The sequence below is a fragment of the Hemicordylus capensis genome, chromosome 9, assembly GCF_027244095.1.
Source record: "Hemicordylus capensis ecotype Gifberg chromosome 9, rHemCap1.1.pri, whole genome shotgun sequence".
Lineage (NCBI taxonomy): Eukaryota > Metazoa > Chordata > Lepidosauria > Squamata > Cordylidae > Hemicordylus > Hemicordylus capensis.
Genome location: NC_069665.1, coordinates 16,511,545 through 16,529,934, shown reverse-complemented (window position 1 = coordinate 16,529,934; position 18,390 = coordinate 16,511,545). Strand labels below are relative to the sequence as shown.

At 46.3% G+C, this 18,390-nt stretch overlaps 1 protein-coding gene across 1 annotated transcript in view; it reads left to right on the top strand.

The window, feature by feature from the left end:
* The first annotated feature begins 1,042 nt into the window (after nucleotides 1–1,042).
* DYNC1LI2 (dynein cytoplasmic 1 light intermediate chain 2) overlaps nucleotides 1,043–18,390 on the top strand; it is a 32,691-nt gene continuing 15,343 nt past the window's right edge. Inside the window, exons 1-4 of the mRNA XM_053271037.1 lie at nucleotides 1,043–1,288; nucleotides 5,103–5,176; nucleotides 5,746–5,862; nucleotides 6,597–6,827. Of these exons, the coding sequence (XP_053127012.1) occupies nucleotides 1,158–1,288; nucleotides 5,103–5,176; nucleotides 5,746–5,862; nucleotides 6,597–6,827 (553 nt within the window). The 5' untranslated portion in view covers nucleotides 1,043–1,157. The remainder of the gene's footprint in view (nucleotides 1,289–5,102; nucleotides 5,177–5,745; nucleotides 5,863–6,596; nucleotides 6,828–18,390) is intronic.

Sequence of the window (18,390 nt, the reverse complement as noted above, 5' to 3'; positions counted from 1 at the left end):
AAGGGGACGCACGAAGAGCACACTTATTGGGACGTCCTCCCAGAGGTCCTGTCGCATCCCCTTCCTAACTATGTGTGCTAGGGATATATCATCCAAACTGGTCCTATGTAAGAATCGCATTGTGAATGTTTCTTGTATAGAGATATGTATCTTGGGTTGATGACAAAGAATCTTGTGTCACCTTACAAACCAGCAAATGTATTGTAGCATAAGCTTTCATAGATTTCAGTCCACTGCATTAGAGGATGCATAAAGCATAATCCTCAGCAGGGATGGCTGGCAGGCTAGCTAGATAACAAACACACGAGTATATGGTGGGGGGGATGAAAGAAGGGTATTTAAATAGCTAGAAAACACAAAGGGCCTAGATACCACAAGCTTAAAAATTCTGAATCATCTGGGTCATCTTTTCCATTTTTTAGTGTCTCCTGAATTTTTAATGCCATCTTTTTAACTACCTGATTTCTGAGTCAGATATCTTTGCTATGGTTCTGACTAAATAAATAAATTGACAAGCTTAAAAGATAAGCATAGTGATAACAGCAACAATCCTGCGGGTCAGCGCATCACAAGATACACACACAGTCCCACAGAATATGATGCAAACAAAGCATTCTAAAATGATGCTACTCTTGAATGTTGGCTTTCTCATTGTATCTCTTCTTGTGTAAGCACTTGGTTATAATAGCGCTGCTTTCCACTGCAGTTATACGGTATGAATGCTGTGGTGCTGATGCCGATCTTACGATCTACTACGTTCCCAGCAGTTCCTGCCGATCGTGAGGCATGGGCGTAACCAATAGAACATGCAGTGTTCGCTCTCGGCACTAGGGGTCCCTGTTCTGCAAAAACACAGGGCGGCAGCCTCGAAAATCTTGAACTCATCGCCCAGGCTAAAGTGCCGCTATCTTAGCTGTCCTAAGCAATGCCTGACTGCAACCAATCGCCCGTCCTCTTGTCCTATCGGAATGCCGCCTTTAATCCGCCACTCTGCCCTCGTGGAAAGCAGTTCTTGCGGGAACGAGGGTATGGACGAGCCACAGGGGGCTGGGGCTGGGTCCCAAGCGGGAGTCAGTCACCCGGCAGCGCCCAGGGCGAGCGGGGGCCTTGGCAGAGCTGTGGAGAGAGGCGGGGTCCTGCCGGCGGGGCCTGGGCGGATGAGGTCACTCTTTGTGGTGGCTGCCGTTGGCAAGATGGCGCCCGTGCTGGCGGAGAAGAAGCTCCTGGGGCCGGACGGGCCCGCGGCTGCCGAGTTCCCCAGCGAGGAGGAGGAAGGCCAGAGCCTCTGGTGGGCAGCCGGGCTGGGTAGCGGTGGCGGCTCCTGCGCTGGCGTGGAGGTTGCGCCTTCCTGGCGGGCCGGGGCAGGGGAGAAGCCTGCGGGGCTGGGGGTCGCCATTGTCAGGGGCTGGCGTTGGGGAGGGAGACTTGGACGCCCCCTCCCCACAACCCCGTGGCAGGGAGTCAGGCTTGGCTTTCTCGGGGTTGGGAGTGGGCGGGGGGGCTGCCCTCGGCGCTGGGGCGTGGGAAAAGCCGGCGGCGGCAGGGATGGTGGTCCTCCCTCCGCCCCGTTTCCTTTCTGTCTCGCTTTCTCTTTGCCAAAGATAACTGCATCCATGTTGCATGAGAAGCAACGAGGCCCCCCCAAGCCGCACTCCGGGGAACCGCCCCACCCCAGAAGGCGCATCTCTCTCTCTCTCCCCTTAGTTATTTATTTGCTTTTTCCTCCCCTCCCCGTTGAAACATGCTGCAGCAAGACCTTCTCCAAAGGGGAACCCGCCCGCCCGCCTGCACAAGGCTGGCAGCCTTTGCAAAATGTGGTGCCGGCAGCGCTCAGTTGGCATGACCCAGCAGCAGCCACGGGTGTTGAAAACGGATGAGAAGAATGACAGGGCGCTTGGTTGCTGGAGAGCAGGGTCCCCTGTAGCGGGGTTTCTCGGATGTTGTTGACTACAACTCCCAGCATCCCCAGCTGAAGTGGCCTTTGGCTGGGGGTGATGGGAGTTGTAGTCAACCACATCTGGGAATCCCTCTTACAGGGATCGCTGCTGTATAGGTGGCTAGAGGAAAGCCAGTATTGTCGGCATGATTGCAGTGGAAACCTTATCTCTGCTGTGTAGCAATACAGTAATTGTCCATCACTTCGGTTGGCAGCTCAGGAATTCACGTGATGTTCGTTTAGAGCACCGGTTTCACAGCAAGATTTGTATGACCTGTAGATACTCTTCCAGTAACTGCCTTTTCTGGCCTGCCGTGCTCTCTTGGCATATTTATAGTTTGCTACATTAGGTGTCTACTATTGACCTGCCTTTTGATTCGTAAAGTGATTTATTCTGACGGATGGTCTATCTTGGGACTGAACAACTTTGGTCCTCCAGCTGTTTTGAGACTACAACTCCCATCATCCCTAGCCGCAATGGCCAATAGTCAGGTGTTATGGGAGTTGTAGTTCACCATCTGCATAAGGGCCAAAGTTGTGCAGTGCTAGTATAACTAGCTGATAAAAGCAAATACCAGTAGTGTTTGGTGTTATATGTGGAATCTAAATCATTGTTGTGAGTCATGGAGCTCTTAAACTGATGATTGCTCTATTTTTCAGTGGCTAATATAATCTGAGATGCTTTCAGAGGTGTGGACACACTAGTCTGTGGCAACAAAAGCAGCAGAGATTTACACACCTTTAAAAATTCACACTTCTTTTTAACATATGCTTTCATAGGCCACATCAGCAGATGCTTTGTTTTAGTAGTTGGCCACATGGTCTAAAAATAGCTTTCCCAGCTCCATTTCTGCAATTTAGGAGGCCCAGAATTTCAGCAAAGGCATCTAATTCTCAGTTGAATTTATGTAAGTGCAAAGTAAAGCTTATGGTGCACTTTGATAGTAAGCTTTAAATGGGGTGAGGCATTTGAATATCTGTTACCCATGAGTATTTATATGTTGTGTTCTAATGGAAAATGATTTGCAGGGACATTGCTGTGGCAATCCACAGTTGGGGTAAAGGTAAAGTGTGCTGTCAAGTCGATTTTGACTCTTGGCGCCCACAGAGCCATGTGGTTTTCTTTCGTAGAATGCAGGAGGGGCTTACTGTTGCCATCTCCTGCACAGTATGAGATGATACCTTTCAGCATCTTCCTATATCGCTGCTGCCTGATATAGGTGTTTCCCATATTCTGTGAAAACATATAGGTATTCTGGGAGAACATATAGGTGTTCTCCCATATTCTGCCTGATATAGGTGTTTCCCATATTCTGGGAAACATAGCAGGGATTAGAACCAGCAACCTTTTGCTCCCTAGGCTGTGTTTCCTCCCTATGCAGATTGCATTTAGGGTTGCAGTTGGGGTAGCAAGTCAAATAATTTCCTTTATCCTATGGAGTTGGAAATTCTTGCTTTTCTTGAAGTTTTTAATGTTACAAATTTTCTCCAAAGTTATCACAGCGCTTTAACATGACAGTGTGATTTATTGTGTGTTTCTTTCACTTTCTAATTTACTTTAACTATTAGGCAAGATGTCTGTCTTGATAGAGCAGCCAACTGATGGGCTTGTTTATATCCTGCTCTTCCTGAAAGGCTCAGAGCAGCTTAACAGCATTCTTTAGAAAGAAGAATTCTGTCCCAGAAGGGCTCACAATTTATTTATTTTTTTAAAATAAAAAGTTAAGCAGGGGAGTTGTCAGAGGGGAGGGGGGCAGATGGAGGGGCCTTGCTGCTTGCCTCACCCTCTGTTGCAGCCTGATGACAATGGCTGAAGAGGAGGACTGTATACTTAAAAATATACTTGCACAGTTTGAGCAAAGCAATGCAGAACAATCCGCCTAATAGACAACCAGCAGTGAAAACATCATCTCTCCTCACAGTAGCAGAGTTTCATGAGGGATCACATTTCCAAAAACGTCTTTGCTATTGAATGTCATTGCAGTGCTGTGTAAGCAAGAACTGTCTTTTAAAATGCACCCAATTGAAGCATCTGAACTTTGTTTTTATAGACCCCAGTAGGAGTCCAGCCATGGTACTGCTCATAAAAATAGGAAGCCAAGAGCTGGCTGTACTGCTTTTAAATAAAGCGTCCTGTGTTGTAATCTTCTGAGTAAGTGTGATTGCTAATTGATTGCCCTAACAATTAAAACATAGGTTGGCAACTAGAGAGAACTTTAATACCACCTAGGAACATAAACCAAAAATTTTGGTCATGCAACCCACATGTCTTTGGCACTACAGAATTATAGCTGCTAAGAGATGGTGGTAGGGGCTGGATTACGGAATGAATTTACAGTATTTTTATTTGTCTGTACACCTGCAGGGACACCAAGCAAGATCACTTGCTTGGAGACTGTCCTTGATGTTTTCCAGAATGGGCTGGTAGTTTTTGGGTAGGGTGTTTCTCTCTGAGATCAAAAGTAAATATCTTTTTGTTTGGTTAGTAGAGTCATATATGTTCAGAACCGAAGAACTGAGTACATTATAGAGCTGAGTACAGGGTGTAAAATAGATCACCCAGGTGGAGTCTGTGTATGATCCTGGTGAGATACAGGATAGTGTCTTCTGGGTCCTAGTACCTGTGATAATTTGCAAGTTCCTGGATCTAAAAGGATGTACACACTAAGTACATGCATGCCTTTATGGGTCATGGTTATAAAGCTTGATCTCAAGTCAGATATATTTCCTCTGGTTACATTAAAAAACCAGGTTTTAACTAAGTTTGGTTGATGCAGTGATTTCAGTTTGATTTTAAACATGCTTGTATTTAAATTTAGATGTCATTATAAACCAGATTTTTAAAAGACTTGCTATAATTGAAATTTAAAAATACATTGCTTTAAAGAAAGCTAATATGTTTTGTATGTTTTCTTGGTTTTGACAGCTAAATAATGGAACAATAAAAAGTACTAAACAATCTGAGAAGTAAAAATTCATTAGCATTTTTAAAAATGAAATTAAACTGCACAAGCTCCTGAACAGAAAACATTCCAAAATAGAAAACTATTTTTTTAAAACAAAACAAAACATTGGTTCTTAAAGTCAGAGAGGTGCTGTGTTGTTTTGTGTCAACTGATTTGTGTTATGTCTCAGTCATGTTAATAAGAACATGTGTTTAATGCAGGCTCTCAATACTGAGTGAAGTTTCCACCAGGTCCCGGTCAAAGTTACCTTCAGGCAAAAATATCCTTGTCTTTGGTAAGTATCAGTGATGTTAATGGAAGGGTGCAAGTCTTGCCAAGACACTGAGATCTCTCTGTGTTCCTTCATTCATTCATGTTCGTTCTCTCTCTCTCTCTCACACACACACACACACACACACACACACACACACACACACACACAGAGAAAAGAGCTTGTCCATTTGGAGGAATTCCTGTTTGGATGCACTTAATATGACACTACCAGTCTTCAGTTGATCTTCTCTTTTGTGTTGACAAAGTAACTTAAAAACACATGCTGACATAAGGCGCATGGCACATGTTGTTAGTCTGAGATCTATGCAAAATACTTAGAAATGCAAATGTGACTTTTTATGGAGTAAAATGTAAGAATAAGTCATTGACTGTACAGTTCAGTATTCTTTTCTCATGTTAGAAACTGTGTGTGAGAGAGACACTTTTATTTTGCCGCCCTATAAATGATGGAAAAACCAGATGCTTCTCCTCCCATAAAGGTTCACTTAAATTCTCAACTTGAGTACTTCTACTGCCTGTAAAGAGTGAGCTTCTTGACGTTTCTTTTCTGCTCTGAAAACCTATTGGCAGGTGATGATGGCTCAGGCAAAACAACACTAATGACTAAAATACAAGGAGCAGAGCATGGCAAGAAAGGAAGAGGCCTGGAATACCTGTACCTAAACATCCATGACGAAGACAGAGATGGTAGTATAGTTGTTATCTGTATTCCTCTTGCTTAAATTTGGAGCCTGGCTCATTCTTAGATATATAATTGGTGTTGCTAATGTTGTCTTGCCTGTTATGCATGCTTACTTGGAAGTAAGTTCCACTGTGTTCAATGCAACTTGCTCTCAAGTAAATGTACGTAGGATTTTTGTCACCCCACCTCGGTTCTCTTTCTATCCGTTTTGAGTGTGTCTTACTTATATACCACTTCTCAACAAGAAGTTCTCAAAGTGTTGTACACAGCAAAAAGAATGAGGGAACTTTTCCTTGACCCAAACAGACTCGCAATCTAAAAGGAAAACACAAAAGACATGCCAACAATAGCCAATGGGAAAATGCTCTGTTGGACTGAATAGGGACATTCGCTTTCTTTTTCAGAGATTCCTCCTCTCCACTCCACTCCACTTCCAGCCTGGTAATTACATTGATTGTAGATTCAAAGGTGTTAGTGGGGGAGTCTTAGAATGTAGATTGTTCTTGTAATGAAGAATATCTACTGTTTACACGAGATGATGATGATGATGATAGACTCTACCCAGTCCAAAGAAACTTCTTGGCATGTTGATGATAGTTTACTCTAAGTCTGTAATAACTTATGGCATACTTACCTTCATGTTTGTTTTTGTTCACTAAACAGCAATTTAATTTTGAAAAGCATGTGATGTACTTCTGTAAAGGGACCTGTTAATGTTGAGGCGTCTTTCTCTTTTCAGATCAGACCCGCTGTAATGTCTGGATTCTTGACGGGGACTTGTACCATAAAGGCCTCTTGAAATTTGCTGTTTCAGCAGAATTGTTGCAAGAGACGCTTGTAATCTTTGTGGCGGATATGTCTAGACCGTGGACTGTTGTAGAATCTTTACAAAAATGGGCAAGTGTCTTGCGTGAACACATTGATAAGCTGAAAATCCCCCCTGAAGAGATGAGAGACATGGAGCAACAATGTAAGTTGTGTGAAATGGAAATGGCTTTTCTATCGGTGCAACTTACTGGAAGTAGTACTAGTGAGTCCCTCTGTAGGGCAGTCCTTTTTTGGCTTTGTGATGTGTGGGGGAGAAGTTGAGAAGATGGAAGCAGGCCTAAGACGAGTGTTTGTAAAATATAATATATTTTACTTATTAAAATAGTTTATATATTGCCTTTCAGGCCCGCAAGATATAATAGTTTATATCTTGCCTTTCAGGCCTCACAAAGTGGCTTAAAATTAAAATATTTGTCTCATGTATATAATTGGTCTTGCTATAAAACCTAATCTGCTGCCTTAACATAGGGTCATTAAACTAAAGAGCAGCTATTCTTTCATGTATACTAAACTCTCTAGGATTGGATGTCTGTTTCAGACTTGGGCAGGCCGCTAACACTAATGGAATCAAAACAATTCTGTTAGTTGGGCTTTCATTACTTGGATTGTATAGTCTGTACTTGGTTGGTGAACAAATAGCGTGTAAAAGCTTATATCTTGTGCAGAATTTGGCATCATGAGCACCCTTCTTAAAAATACAATTTCCTAATTCTGTTCATGCTTATATCAATGATATTTACTGCAGGAACAAGGACCACTGAAGTTGGCCTTAAGGAACTGGGTTAACTGCTGTGTCATTTGCAAGCTTTTTGTACTAAGCAGCCCTTAAGCATTCTTTTTGCCATAGAGTTTCTATCATGTAGCTACTGTTTTCTTTATATTCAGCCAAGACTGGTTCATAATATATCACAGCTGTTATAAGCCAGTATGCACAAACTGAAGAACTGAGAACAGGAAATCGTAAAACTGGCTAGTTCTCACTGTATCTCCAAAGGGTTCTCTCACCCAGGCAGATGGAATTAGCTCTGCCCTTCTCAGCAGTGGTGAAAGGGAGGCCCAGGGGGATGGAGATGTTTTAAAGTGTTGCCTTAGTCTTCCTGGTGTTCCAGCTGCTGCTACCTCCACTACTGAAGTATAAATTAATGTTTGTATGATGTTGAAGATGACCATCCTCCTCTCTTTCCACCACCCCCTCTCTACAGACACTCTCACAGTGTCTTGCTTTTTCCTGTGACCCATATAAGATCTACCTTTGCAAGACTTCATTTCTGTCACTGGAGATGAGACTTGGTCTTGTGGTAGCAAGCATGATTTGCCCCCTTAGCTAAGCAGGGTTCACCCTGGTTGCATGTGAATGGGAGACTAGAAGTGTGAGCACTGTAAGATATTCCCCTTAGGGGATGAGACTGCTCTGGGAAGAGCAGAAGGTTTCAAGTTCCCCTGCTGGCTTCTCCAAGATAGGCAGGAGTCTCTCTCAACCCTGTAACCTGGGAGAAGCCACTGCCAGTCTGTGAAGACAATACGGAGCTTGATAGACCAATGGTCTGACTCAGTATATGACAGCTTCCTATGTTCATAGTACCCCTGTGCAAGCCTCTGATCTGTCACACACTTGATAATGAATACATTTCTGAGGAATCTTAGTGACTACCAGGGACTGCTCCTCCAGGAGTTACTCCCTTCCTTTCAAAAACCCCATTTAGGGCATGTGGTTTTCAAGCTTTATATTGTGGTCCCCCTACCCCCCATTGCAGGTTAACTGTGTACTGGGAAAGAGATTGTGTCCTTTTGAACTGAGCTGTCAGAAGTCTGGCAAAGGTAAATAAGTTGATTTCCAAAATAGTAATAAGTCTTGAGCCACATTAGAGGCAGTTGGTGATCTGGGCCCATATCTCCAGCCCATTGTAAAGGACTGCACATTTGTGTGTGTAGGAAAGTGTCCCAAGTTTGGTACTTTTCCGTGACTGCTCTTGCAACTTCTCGGACATCTGCAAAATGTAATTGCTGCTTCACTATTAGCCTGTGTTTGTTTTGCCTGCATGCCTGGCCAAGTGCAAACTAATAACCAAATATAAACAGACATGTCACTCATCAGTGTGAGTTTCAAGCATCCCTCTCTTTGTGTGCTTATTTGGCTAGACAAAAACAGAAGACTGGAAATTTGTAATGTTCATCTGCACATCGCTGCCACTCTACAAACATGTGATCAGTAGAGGAGAATAGTAGCTCCTTGAAGCCTCTCAACTGGAATGGTTCACACTTAACAATCTATTCAACCCAGTTTCAGAAAAAGGTTATTTTGAAGTTTGGAACCATAGTAACTATGACAGGTGCACATATTGGATAGGTCGTATAAAATGTTATCTGAAAGCACAGACTGAAATGCAATTAGATCAAATGCCCTTTTTCTCAATACTTCTAGATCTGTAACTTCATACCAAAAGAAATGGAGCTCTTCCAGTAAATCTCCAGAGCACTTGCACCGTTTAAGGTTTCATGCTGTTATCCTCTGGAATTGGGTATACTCCATTCCTCTGGAAAGTATGATCAATGGGTATAACACTGGGTGATAGGCTCAACTTTTACTGAAGGTGGATGGACAGAAATTTGGAACCGAACCCTCAATTCATGTATTATTTCCCCCACTTAGTATCTGACTTAATAGACTTAAGCACATCAAAACAGAATAAATCTTATATTTGCTCATAGTTTCCAGCAATCAAGAGTGTGCTTGCACATGTGGTTGAGAATAAAGTGATACAAACAATTTGGCTGGAAATAATCTCTGAAGTTCATTGTGACTAATTTTCACTTAATTCTTTACCTCGAAACCACCTCTATTCAACCAGATTCATAAGGCAGAGAAAACTTGTGACTGCAGGCACTTGATGACTGATATACTTTATATGACTGGCAGGATACTCATAGCATGCCATTGGAAATGAAAAATCCACACACACCACACACACAACTTCAGTGGCATAACTGAAATGTAATGTAAATGAAGAAACTGGATCACAAAAAAGTTCTTGGAATGTTGATTCCTATAATAACACGTGGACAATCTACCAGATGATTTTAGTTCTCAACAATATAAGCTATTTCTTTACTAATATGTTGTTTATCCATCCTTTCCTTTTTTCTATTAAGAGACCAGTGCAAAGCACTTATCGGTTCCTTTTGAGTGATGGTGGTTTCACACATAGTAGTAGCCGCTTGCTTGCAAGAAAGCACACCTGTTATTGATTATGTGGTGGTGGTTTCTCTATTTTAAAAGTTGGCAAAATAAAAGTTAACAAGTTTATACATTGGCCCTTAAACTGGTGTTCCCTCCATTTGGCCAGTGGCAGGGAGAGATAAGCTTTCACACAGTAAAATGCTTCCAGTGTTCTGTGTGTGAAGTTAGTGTAATATCTTAAAGCTTTGGCAGTGTCCATGCAAGGTAATTTTCAGAGTACATAGTGACTTGCTTCCTAGATCTCAAAAGGATTGCATTGGTGCAGACCTAATTAAATTGCTTGGTGCAGCAGTCGAAAGGTTGCAGTGTGGATCTCTTTAATCTGTTACGTATCTGATGCTGGGTGAGGCAGTGTAGGTGCTGTCTCTACAGTGATGTTGCAGAATGTCTGTCTGAATTAAGGTGGTGACCGCATTTTCAAGTACATCTGATGCTAATGGCAAGTATCTCTCTCTCTTGTGGAAGACAAGCAGGCATTGCATTTAGGATGCTGGTGGGCATATGCTCGACTTTTGGAACTATGTACTCTTTTCCTTGTGTGAGAGAGTGGGACCTAAGGTGAGGGAAAGGAAACCAACTGATGGCTTAAGACACAGTTCTTCATTGCAAGGCCTGGAGCCAGTGGCAGCTCACGTGGATCTTAAGTGTAGCTCCCTGACTAATTATTAGATCTGTTGTGCGGTCTGTGTGAAGCTTTGCCTAATGCGGAATTCTCCACACAGTACTTCCGCCGCCCAGACGCGACCATTCCCACTGCACACCGCTGTGTTTTGCCCTTTTAGAAGGCAACACAGTCTTTCCCAGTGCCATTTGCGCATCTTTCAAGATATGCGGAAGTCAATGTGATGGAAAATGGCTTACACGCTGAAGGTATTTGCTGAAGCTCGCGCTCAAAAAAAAAAAGAAAGAAAGAAAAAGGGAAGAACACTGACTGAATATGAATAAGCAGCAGTTAAATTTTACAGAAATCTAAGAAATTGCAAGAGCAGTTCTGGTGAGAGACAGAATGCAGCCACTCTTTTGCACCATGGCTGAATTGCAGATATGTTTAAATATGGTTGCTGTGAAAATCTTGGGATATTGGCTTTCCTGTAACTGATGGCATGAGTTTCAAAGGCTTAATATCTGTAAGGGGAAGGCAAGAATGCCAGGGGCTGTTTACCACTTGGTATTCTTCAACATGTGAGCTCTCAGAAATGCATGGATAGTTGTTACTAGAACAGCTTAAATGTGCTTACATACCAGTGCATTTAGTGGAACAGTGTTGACATTTATCTTCCTACTCAGAATCCATGTGTGATTGAAATGTTAATAAATAGATCATAGGATAGGAGGCAGTGCTACCTAATTGCATGTTTCCATTTTAGGGGTTCAGTTTCCCCCCCCGTAATCGGAGCCCATCCTTCAGTTAGGTATTTCCTCCATGCCATCAGTCTCGACAAGAAGTTATCACAGCAAACATTTCCTGGCGGGCTAGGCTGCTCACTAATCCCCAGTTCCTTTTCCTGTCGCCTCAGGATCGGCAGCTGGAGAGAGTGCTCCTACTTAATTTCTTTTTCTTCCTCCTCCTTACCTACAGTCCTTTCACTCACCCCTTGCAGCAACTACTGCGCGCCTCACTCAGCTCCTTAGGGCTGCTGTTTTCATTTTCTCCCGCCTCCACTTTCTCCTTGCTCAGCTCCTCCAATGGAGCGCGCCCATGCTGCCAATGCCATCATGGCCTCATTGTCGGAGGGGGAGTCAACGACCGCAAGCGTCACCCTTACTACGGGGGCGAATCCTGCAGCAGGGCAGCAAAACGTAGCCCCTAATGCCACACTTTCTACGGGGGCTGATGCCGCACCGCGCAAGAAAGGCAAGAAAACAAAAAAGAAAGAGAGGCGGGCGGCGGAGCAGCCAAAGGCTGCCAGCCGCCGCCGGAAGTCTACAAAGCCGCTGGTTACGCGGCTGAGTGAACGCCTGCTTTTGCAGGCGGTCTGCCAGCAGCGACAGCCTCGCAGGATCCCCTCTCCCGGGCTACTAGCCCACCAGGGAGGAGAACAAGCGGGAAAGGTGGCAGATGCGGCAGCGGGCACGATGCTCTTGCCTGCAATGGCAGAGCTGACCGCGCCTGTGGGGAATGAGGGCACTGGAGCCCCGGACACAGCCACAGCCACAGCCCGACCAGCGGACGCTTGGGGATCCAACTCACCACTACTTGTGAGTAAGTCCCCGATCAGGTGGGGGGAGCGGAGCCAGCCATCTTGGAGGAGGGGGCCATGTGGCTGAGGGGGTTTATAGCCAGGGAGTTAAAGACTCTGTTCCCTACCCTGGGAATGGAAACAAGAGCCCAGCTACCCTCAATAAGTTCAGAAGTGGGGTCTCAACTACTGGGACATGGTAGAGACTACTCATTGTCCCCAGATTCGATCATTGTCAGGGGCCCCATTCCAGAGGGAGAGCGAGGCCTTTTCGTCCCCCGTGCACCTATCTCTAGAAAAAGGAGTCGCTATCACTCCCCCACAACTTCATTATCAGACACAGAGGGTGTCCCCGCCAAAAGACCACCCCAAAAGGTCCCCCCTATTGCTCCTCCATCTTCAGCGCAGGGATCCGGGGGGGGGGAGGGAGCCAACCCCAGTTGATGCCCCACTGTCCGGGGGGAAGCCAGCCCCTGTTGAGGCCCCGCTGCCCTTCGAAAAGCCAGATGCTCCTGATCACTCCTTCTCTTGGTCCAAGGAAGGAGAGATATCTGACGAGGAAGAGCTGTCCCAACAGGCAATGAGTTCCACCCGCTTGTTCATTCATGCAGATTTTGAGGTCCTGCTGACAAAAGCACGGTGCACTATTAATGCGGTATCCCTGCTGGACTCCCCAGACACTAGTCAGGGGCTGGACCAGGAGGTCTTTCCCTCTAATGCCAATACTGCACCCGTAGTCCCCCTTTCACCAGCTGTTCCTATCCACACTCATGGGCGAATGGAACACACCCTTCCCTCACAGGTCTATGGCACAATTTTATAACAAACTGTACATGGTTCCACAAGAGGTGACATCCTTGTTAGCGCCCCCTGTGGTAGATGCCCTGATCACACAACTGGTATCGGGAACTATACTGAGCAAAGAGGGGGATGAACAACTAAAGGCACCAGAGGACAAGAAGTGTGAGTTCCTCCTAAAGAAGGCTCACGAGGCTTCAGCCAACATAGAGCAGCGGTGGCTAATTCCATCTTCGCTAGGGCATCAGTCCTCTGGGCCAAGGAATTGGTCCAACTAGTTCCACGCGATAATACCAAACTATGCCAAGGCATCAACAAGATGGCCAAGGCGGCAGCGTTCATGGCCAATTCCAGCCTGGGCTGCAACCAGCAAGCTTCAAGGGCAATGGTTTCGGCGGTGGCAGTCAGGTGCTGCCTATGGTTGAAGCACTGGAAGGTGGATTCCAAGTCCAAGCTGAACTTGGCCTCTACGCCCTTCAAGGGGACTAGGCCATTTGGAGACTTGCTGGAACCTGTGCTCGTGGACACCAAGGACAAGAAGAAGGCGATGCTCTCCTCTAGGATGGAAACCTAGAGACCATTCAGAGCTGGGGGTCAGTCACGTAGTTTTCGCCCCTCATTCAGACAGTCCAGCTACTCAGCAACCGGCTCCTTTCGAGACTATCACCAGTACAGCCAACGGCCTGCCAGCTGTCCGAACTGGCAGCAGCAACAAAGGGGAGGGGCATGCCAACACTTCAACAAACAGTTCCGACCCCCCAATTTCCAACAGTGCAGACAATGACGCTGCACCGGTCGGAGGCAGGCTTCAACTATTCCAGGAAACCTGGGCCACAGCCACCTCCAACCAATGGGTGCTCCGGACGGTCTCCCAGGGCCTCTCCCTGGAGTTCTCATCCCCACCCCCCGACAGTTTTCGCCCCACACCTGTACCCAGGAATCCAAAAAAGAGACATCAGATGACACAGGCCATACACCATCTCCTCTAGATAAGAGCAATAGAACGTGTGCCAACGACCGAGTCTGGGTGTGGCGTATACTCGCTGTTATTCTTGGTCCCCAAAAAAGACGGATCATGGAGAGCAGTACTAAACCTAAGACCCCTGAACCATTACATCAGGAAACGCACATTCAGGATGGAGTCCCTCAAGACGATAAAAGAAGTGGTAAGAGACTGAGAGTTCCTGGTGTCAGTGGACCTGTCCGAAGCTTACCTCCATATTTTGATCCACCCAGACCACCGACGCTTCCTCATATTCGCTTTCAACAGTCAGGAATACCAATACAGGGCAATGCCCTTTGGCCTATCATCAGCACCCAGAGTATTCACGAAGATCATGGTGGCCCTGATCGCTTACCTCAGCCAAAGGGGGTCTGTATTCATCCGTATCTGGATGATCTCCTTATCTGCTCACGCTCGCTACCGAGGGCCAAGAAGGATGTCCAGAGGACGCTGGAACTCCTTGCGCTACACGGTTTTGTGGTGAATCAGCAAAAGAGCCAGCTGGTTCCCACACAATGACTCCGGCATCTGGGGGCGGTCTTTGACACGGCCAGGGGTATTTTCCTAGCCCCAGAGAGGAAGGAGAAAATTGCCCACCTCATCACTGCAGTACTGCAAATGCACTCCAGTCAGATTATGACACTGGCCACACTACTGGGGTCCATGACAGCATGCATAGAGTGCACCCCATGGGCCAGGTGGCGCTCCCGCAGCTTACAGTGGTTACTGCTTCCTCACCAGGACAGCATCAGGACACGCTCACAGACCCGAATCTGGATCCCACTCAAAGTACGGATATCACTGCACTGGTGGAGGTCCCGGGCTCTATCCATGGGCCTCCCATTCAACATCCTGAGCAAAATAACAATCACAACAGATGCAAGTCTGGAATGGTGGGGAGCGCATCTGGGGCATCTCTTTGTACAGGGAAGATGGCACCCACGGGAACGTGAAAGATCTATCAACTTGCTGGAACTCAGAGCGGTACGGTTGGCTCTGATCCACTTCCTGCAGTACATCAAGCACCGGGCACATTCACATACGCACAAACAACACCACGGCGAAGTCCCACATCAACAACCTGGGTGGGACAAGGTCCAGGCAACTAATGCAAGAATCAGCCAGACTCTTTACATGGGCAGAAAGGAATCTCCTGTCCATAACAGCCGAACACTTAAGCGGTGCCTCAAACCTAATGGCCGACTGGCTCAGTAGGAGACAATTGGATGCGGCAGAATGGTCCTTGAATCAGAAGATCTTTGAGAGGGTGGTCAGGACACAGGGCCGTCCAGAAATGGACCTGTTTACCACCTGTGAGAACAGGAAGGTACCCCGTTTCATGACTCGCTTTCACCACCCACAGGCAGAAGGGATGGACACGCTGGCTACCAGATGGCCAAAGGGCCTATTCTATACCTTTCCTCCTACAGCGATAATTGCCAGGGTGATCCCAAAGACACGCCAGGAGGAAGCCAACATAATCGAATTGCTCCCTGGTGGCCACGTCGACCATGGTTCGCCGACCTACTCGCCATGTCGGTACAGCCACCCTGGCCCCTCCCGAGCCAGCCAGACCTACAAGCCCAGGGTCCAATCATTCATCCCGATCCAGACTGGCTCCAACTCAATGCCTGAACGTTGAGCGGGAAACTCTAGCGGCCCTCGGGTATAACCGAAAGGTACAGACGACAGTACTGGCCTCCAGGAGGGCATCCACTAACAGAATTTACCAGACGACCTGGAGGGCCTTTTCACTATGGTGCAGGAGAAAGGGAATTCTACCCACTACAGCGGGAGTTCAGGACGTTCTATCGTTCCTACAGGACGGCCTCGATCAGGGGCTAGGGTCAAGCACATTATGCAGACAAACTTCTGCATTGGCCTCCATCCTTGAATTAAGCTGGAAGGGCTCAATTCTCCTTCACCCCCACATAAGACACTTCTTGAGGAGGGCCACTAACTTGGCCCCTCCACCATTACCGAGATTCCCGTCATGGGACCTGAACAAGGTCCTCAGCGCACTATCAAGACTCCCATTTGAGCCACTGAAGGAGGCCTCCCTCAGAGTGCTCACAGGCAAGGTACTATTCCTTGTGGCAATTACTTCTGCGCGCAGAGTGTCCAAACTCAGCGCCCTCTCAGTATGAAAAGAACTGTGTTTTTTTCAGGAGGAGGCGGTGATCTTATACCTAGACCCATCCTTCCTGCCCAAGGTAAACTCGATTTTTCACCTTTCACAGCCCGTGATACTCCCTTCCTTTTGCCTCAAACCATCACACCCAAGGGAGAGATCTTGGCATTCTCTAGATGTCAGAAGGGCTCTGTGCACGTACATTTGGAGGACAAGAGAGTTCCGCAAGACAGACTCCCTCTTCGTATCTTACAGTCCCACAACCCTGGGAAACAAGGTGTCCAAGACAACCTTGGCAAGATGGATACGAGAGACCATCATCTTGGCCTACAATGCCCTGGAGATCCCGGTTCCAAAAGGCATTACAGCACATTCCATAAGGAGAGCAGCCGCCTCAGCAGCCTTCTCAGCAAGGGCATCACTCCAGACTATTTGTCAGGCAGCGACATGGGCATCAGCCACCCCATTCATAAAGCATTACAAGATCTCGGCATTCCATGAGGAGCAGGCGGCCTTTGGCCGAACTGTGCTCCAGAAGGTTGTTTAAGATGCTTCCGCGACCCACAGCTTAGGTATGTCCCTAACTGAAGGATGGGCTTCGATTACGGGGGGGAAAGGAATATTGGGTCTTACCTGTGAAGGGTCCTTTTTCACCGTAATCGGAGCCCATCCGCCCCAACCCGCGGAAGCAATAAATAAGTAAATTAAAAGAAACAAAGTGAAAAGATAATTAGAGTAGCGTACAGTTATTTTGGTGGATTCTCAATGCGAGTTAAGTTCGTTAGCATTAGTGGATATATATGTACATATGTTTATGGTGGCGCAGTGGTAAAACTGCTGCCTTGTAACCAGAAGGTTACAAGTTTGATCCTGACCAGGGGCTCAAGGTTGACTCAACCTTCCATCCTTCCGAGGTCGGTAAAATGAGTACCCAGAATGTTGGGGGCAATGTGCTAAAATCATTGTAAACCGCTTAGAGAGCTCCGGCTATAGAACGGTATATAAATGTAAGTGCTATTGCTATTGCTATAAGTAGGGGTTGGGACTTAGATTATAGGAGTTTTGTTGACAATGAGCCTGACTGATGTCACGCAGTAGGGCCTATCTAGAAGCGGGGGACGGTTCTTATCCTGTTCTCTAACCCTATCCTCTACTCAAAGAGAGAGAGAGAGAAGAGCTCTCTCTCCGTAGTTCTTCACAGCATCCTTCGGCACGACAGTAGGAACTGGGGATTAGTGAGCAGCCTAGCCCGCCAGGAAGTGTTTGCTGTGATAACTTCCTGTCGAGACTGATGGCATGGAGGAAATGGCATGGAGGAAATGCCTAACTGAAGGATGGACGGTGAAAAAGGACCCTTCACAGGTAAGACCCAATGTTCCTTTCTCCATGTTCTTACAGTGAACAGTGTTGTGTGTATTACTGGAGCTTGCAGAAGCCTCTTCACCATTGCTATAGTGTTCTTGAAAGTATAGTGCCTCCATAGTAACCGCTTAGAGAGCTCCGGCTATAGAGCGGTATATAAATGTAAGTGCTATTGCTATAGTATAAAAGCTTAGATAGTTATAATTGAGTTTTCAAAGTTGCTGTTCCAAACAATTTAGTACTTTCTTCTTTGTCAAGAAATGTAATCTGCAAAAATTTCCCATCGCTTTACACACCTGAGGCATCAACCCTGTGTTCGGCTCCCTTGAAAACAGCAGCGCGATTATACATAATGACCTTTCAAAGCTATGTCATGTGGCTTTATCAGACCAAGAGATAATATCTCATTCAGTGAGTAGAAGGATTCCTTTCTTCCACCAAGAAGCACGTTTGTGTTGGGGATTATGTCACTCCATACTTGCCTCATGAACTAAACCACGAACCGATGTTGGTTGTGGCGAAAATAAATGCTAGCTCCTGGAGTTGTGCAAATTAAATGGCTGTTTCTCTATGTCTGTAGTTGTAACATTTCATGCCGTGCCTGCTGTGTTTATACCTCGGCTGAAATAGAAGCTGCTGACCAAAGTGTTGAAAAATGCAGGTGGGCAGAGCTTTGCCAGTGCTGCTCTTTTCCCCATAGAAGGATTTGTTGTGCCAGCTAAACTCGCTGTTTGGGTCTAGTGTGCTTGACTAACAAGTAGAAGGTTGCCGGTTTGAATCCCTGCTGGTATTATATCAGGCAGCAGCGATATAGGAAGATGCTGGAAGGTATCCTTTCAGACGGCGTGGGAGGAGGCAGTGGTCAACCCCTCCTGTATTCTACCAAAGAAAACCACAGGGCTCTGTGGGTGCCAGGAGTCAAAATCGACTTGATGGCACACTTTACTTACAGCTAGCACAGGAAGATGTTGTGGAGAGAAAAAAGAGGCAGAG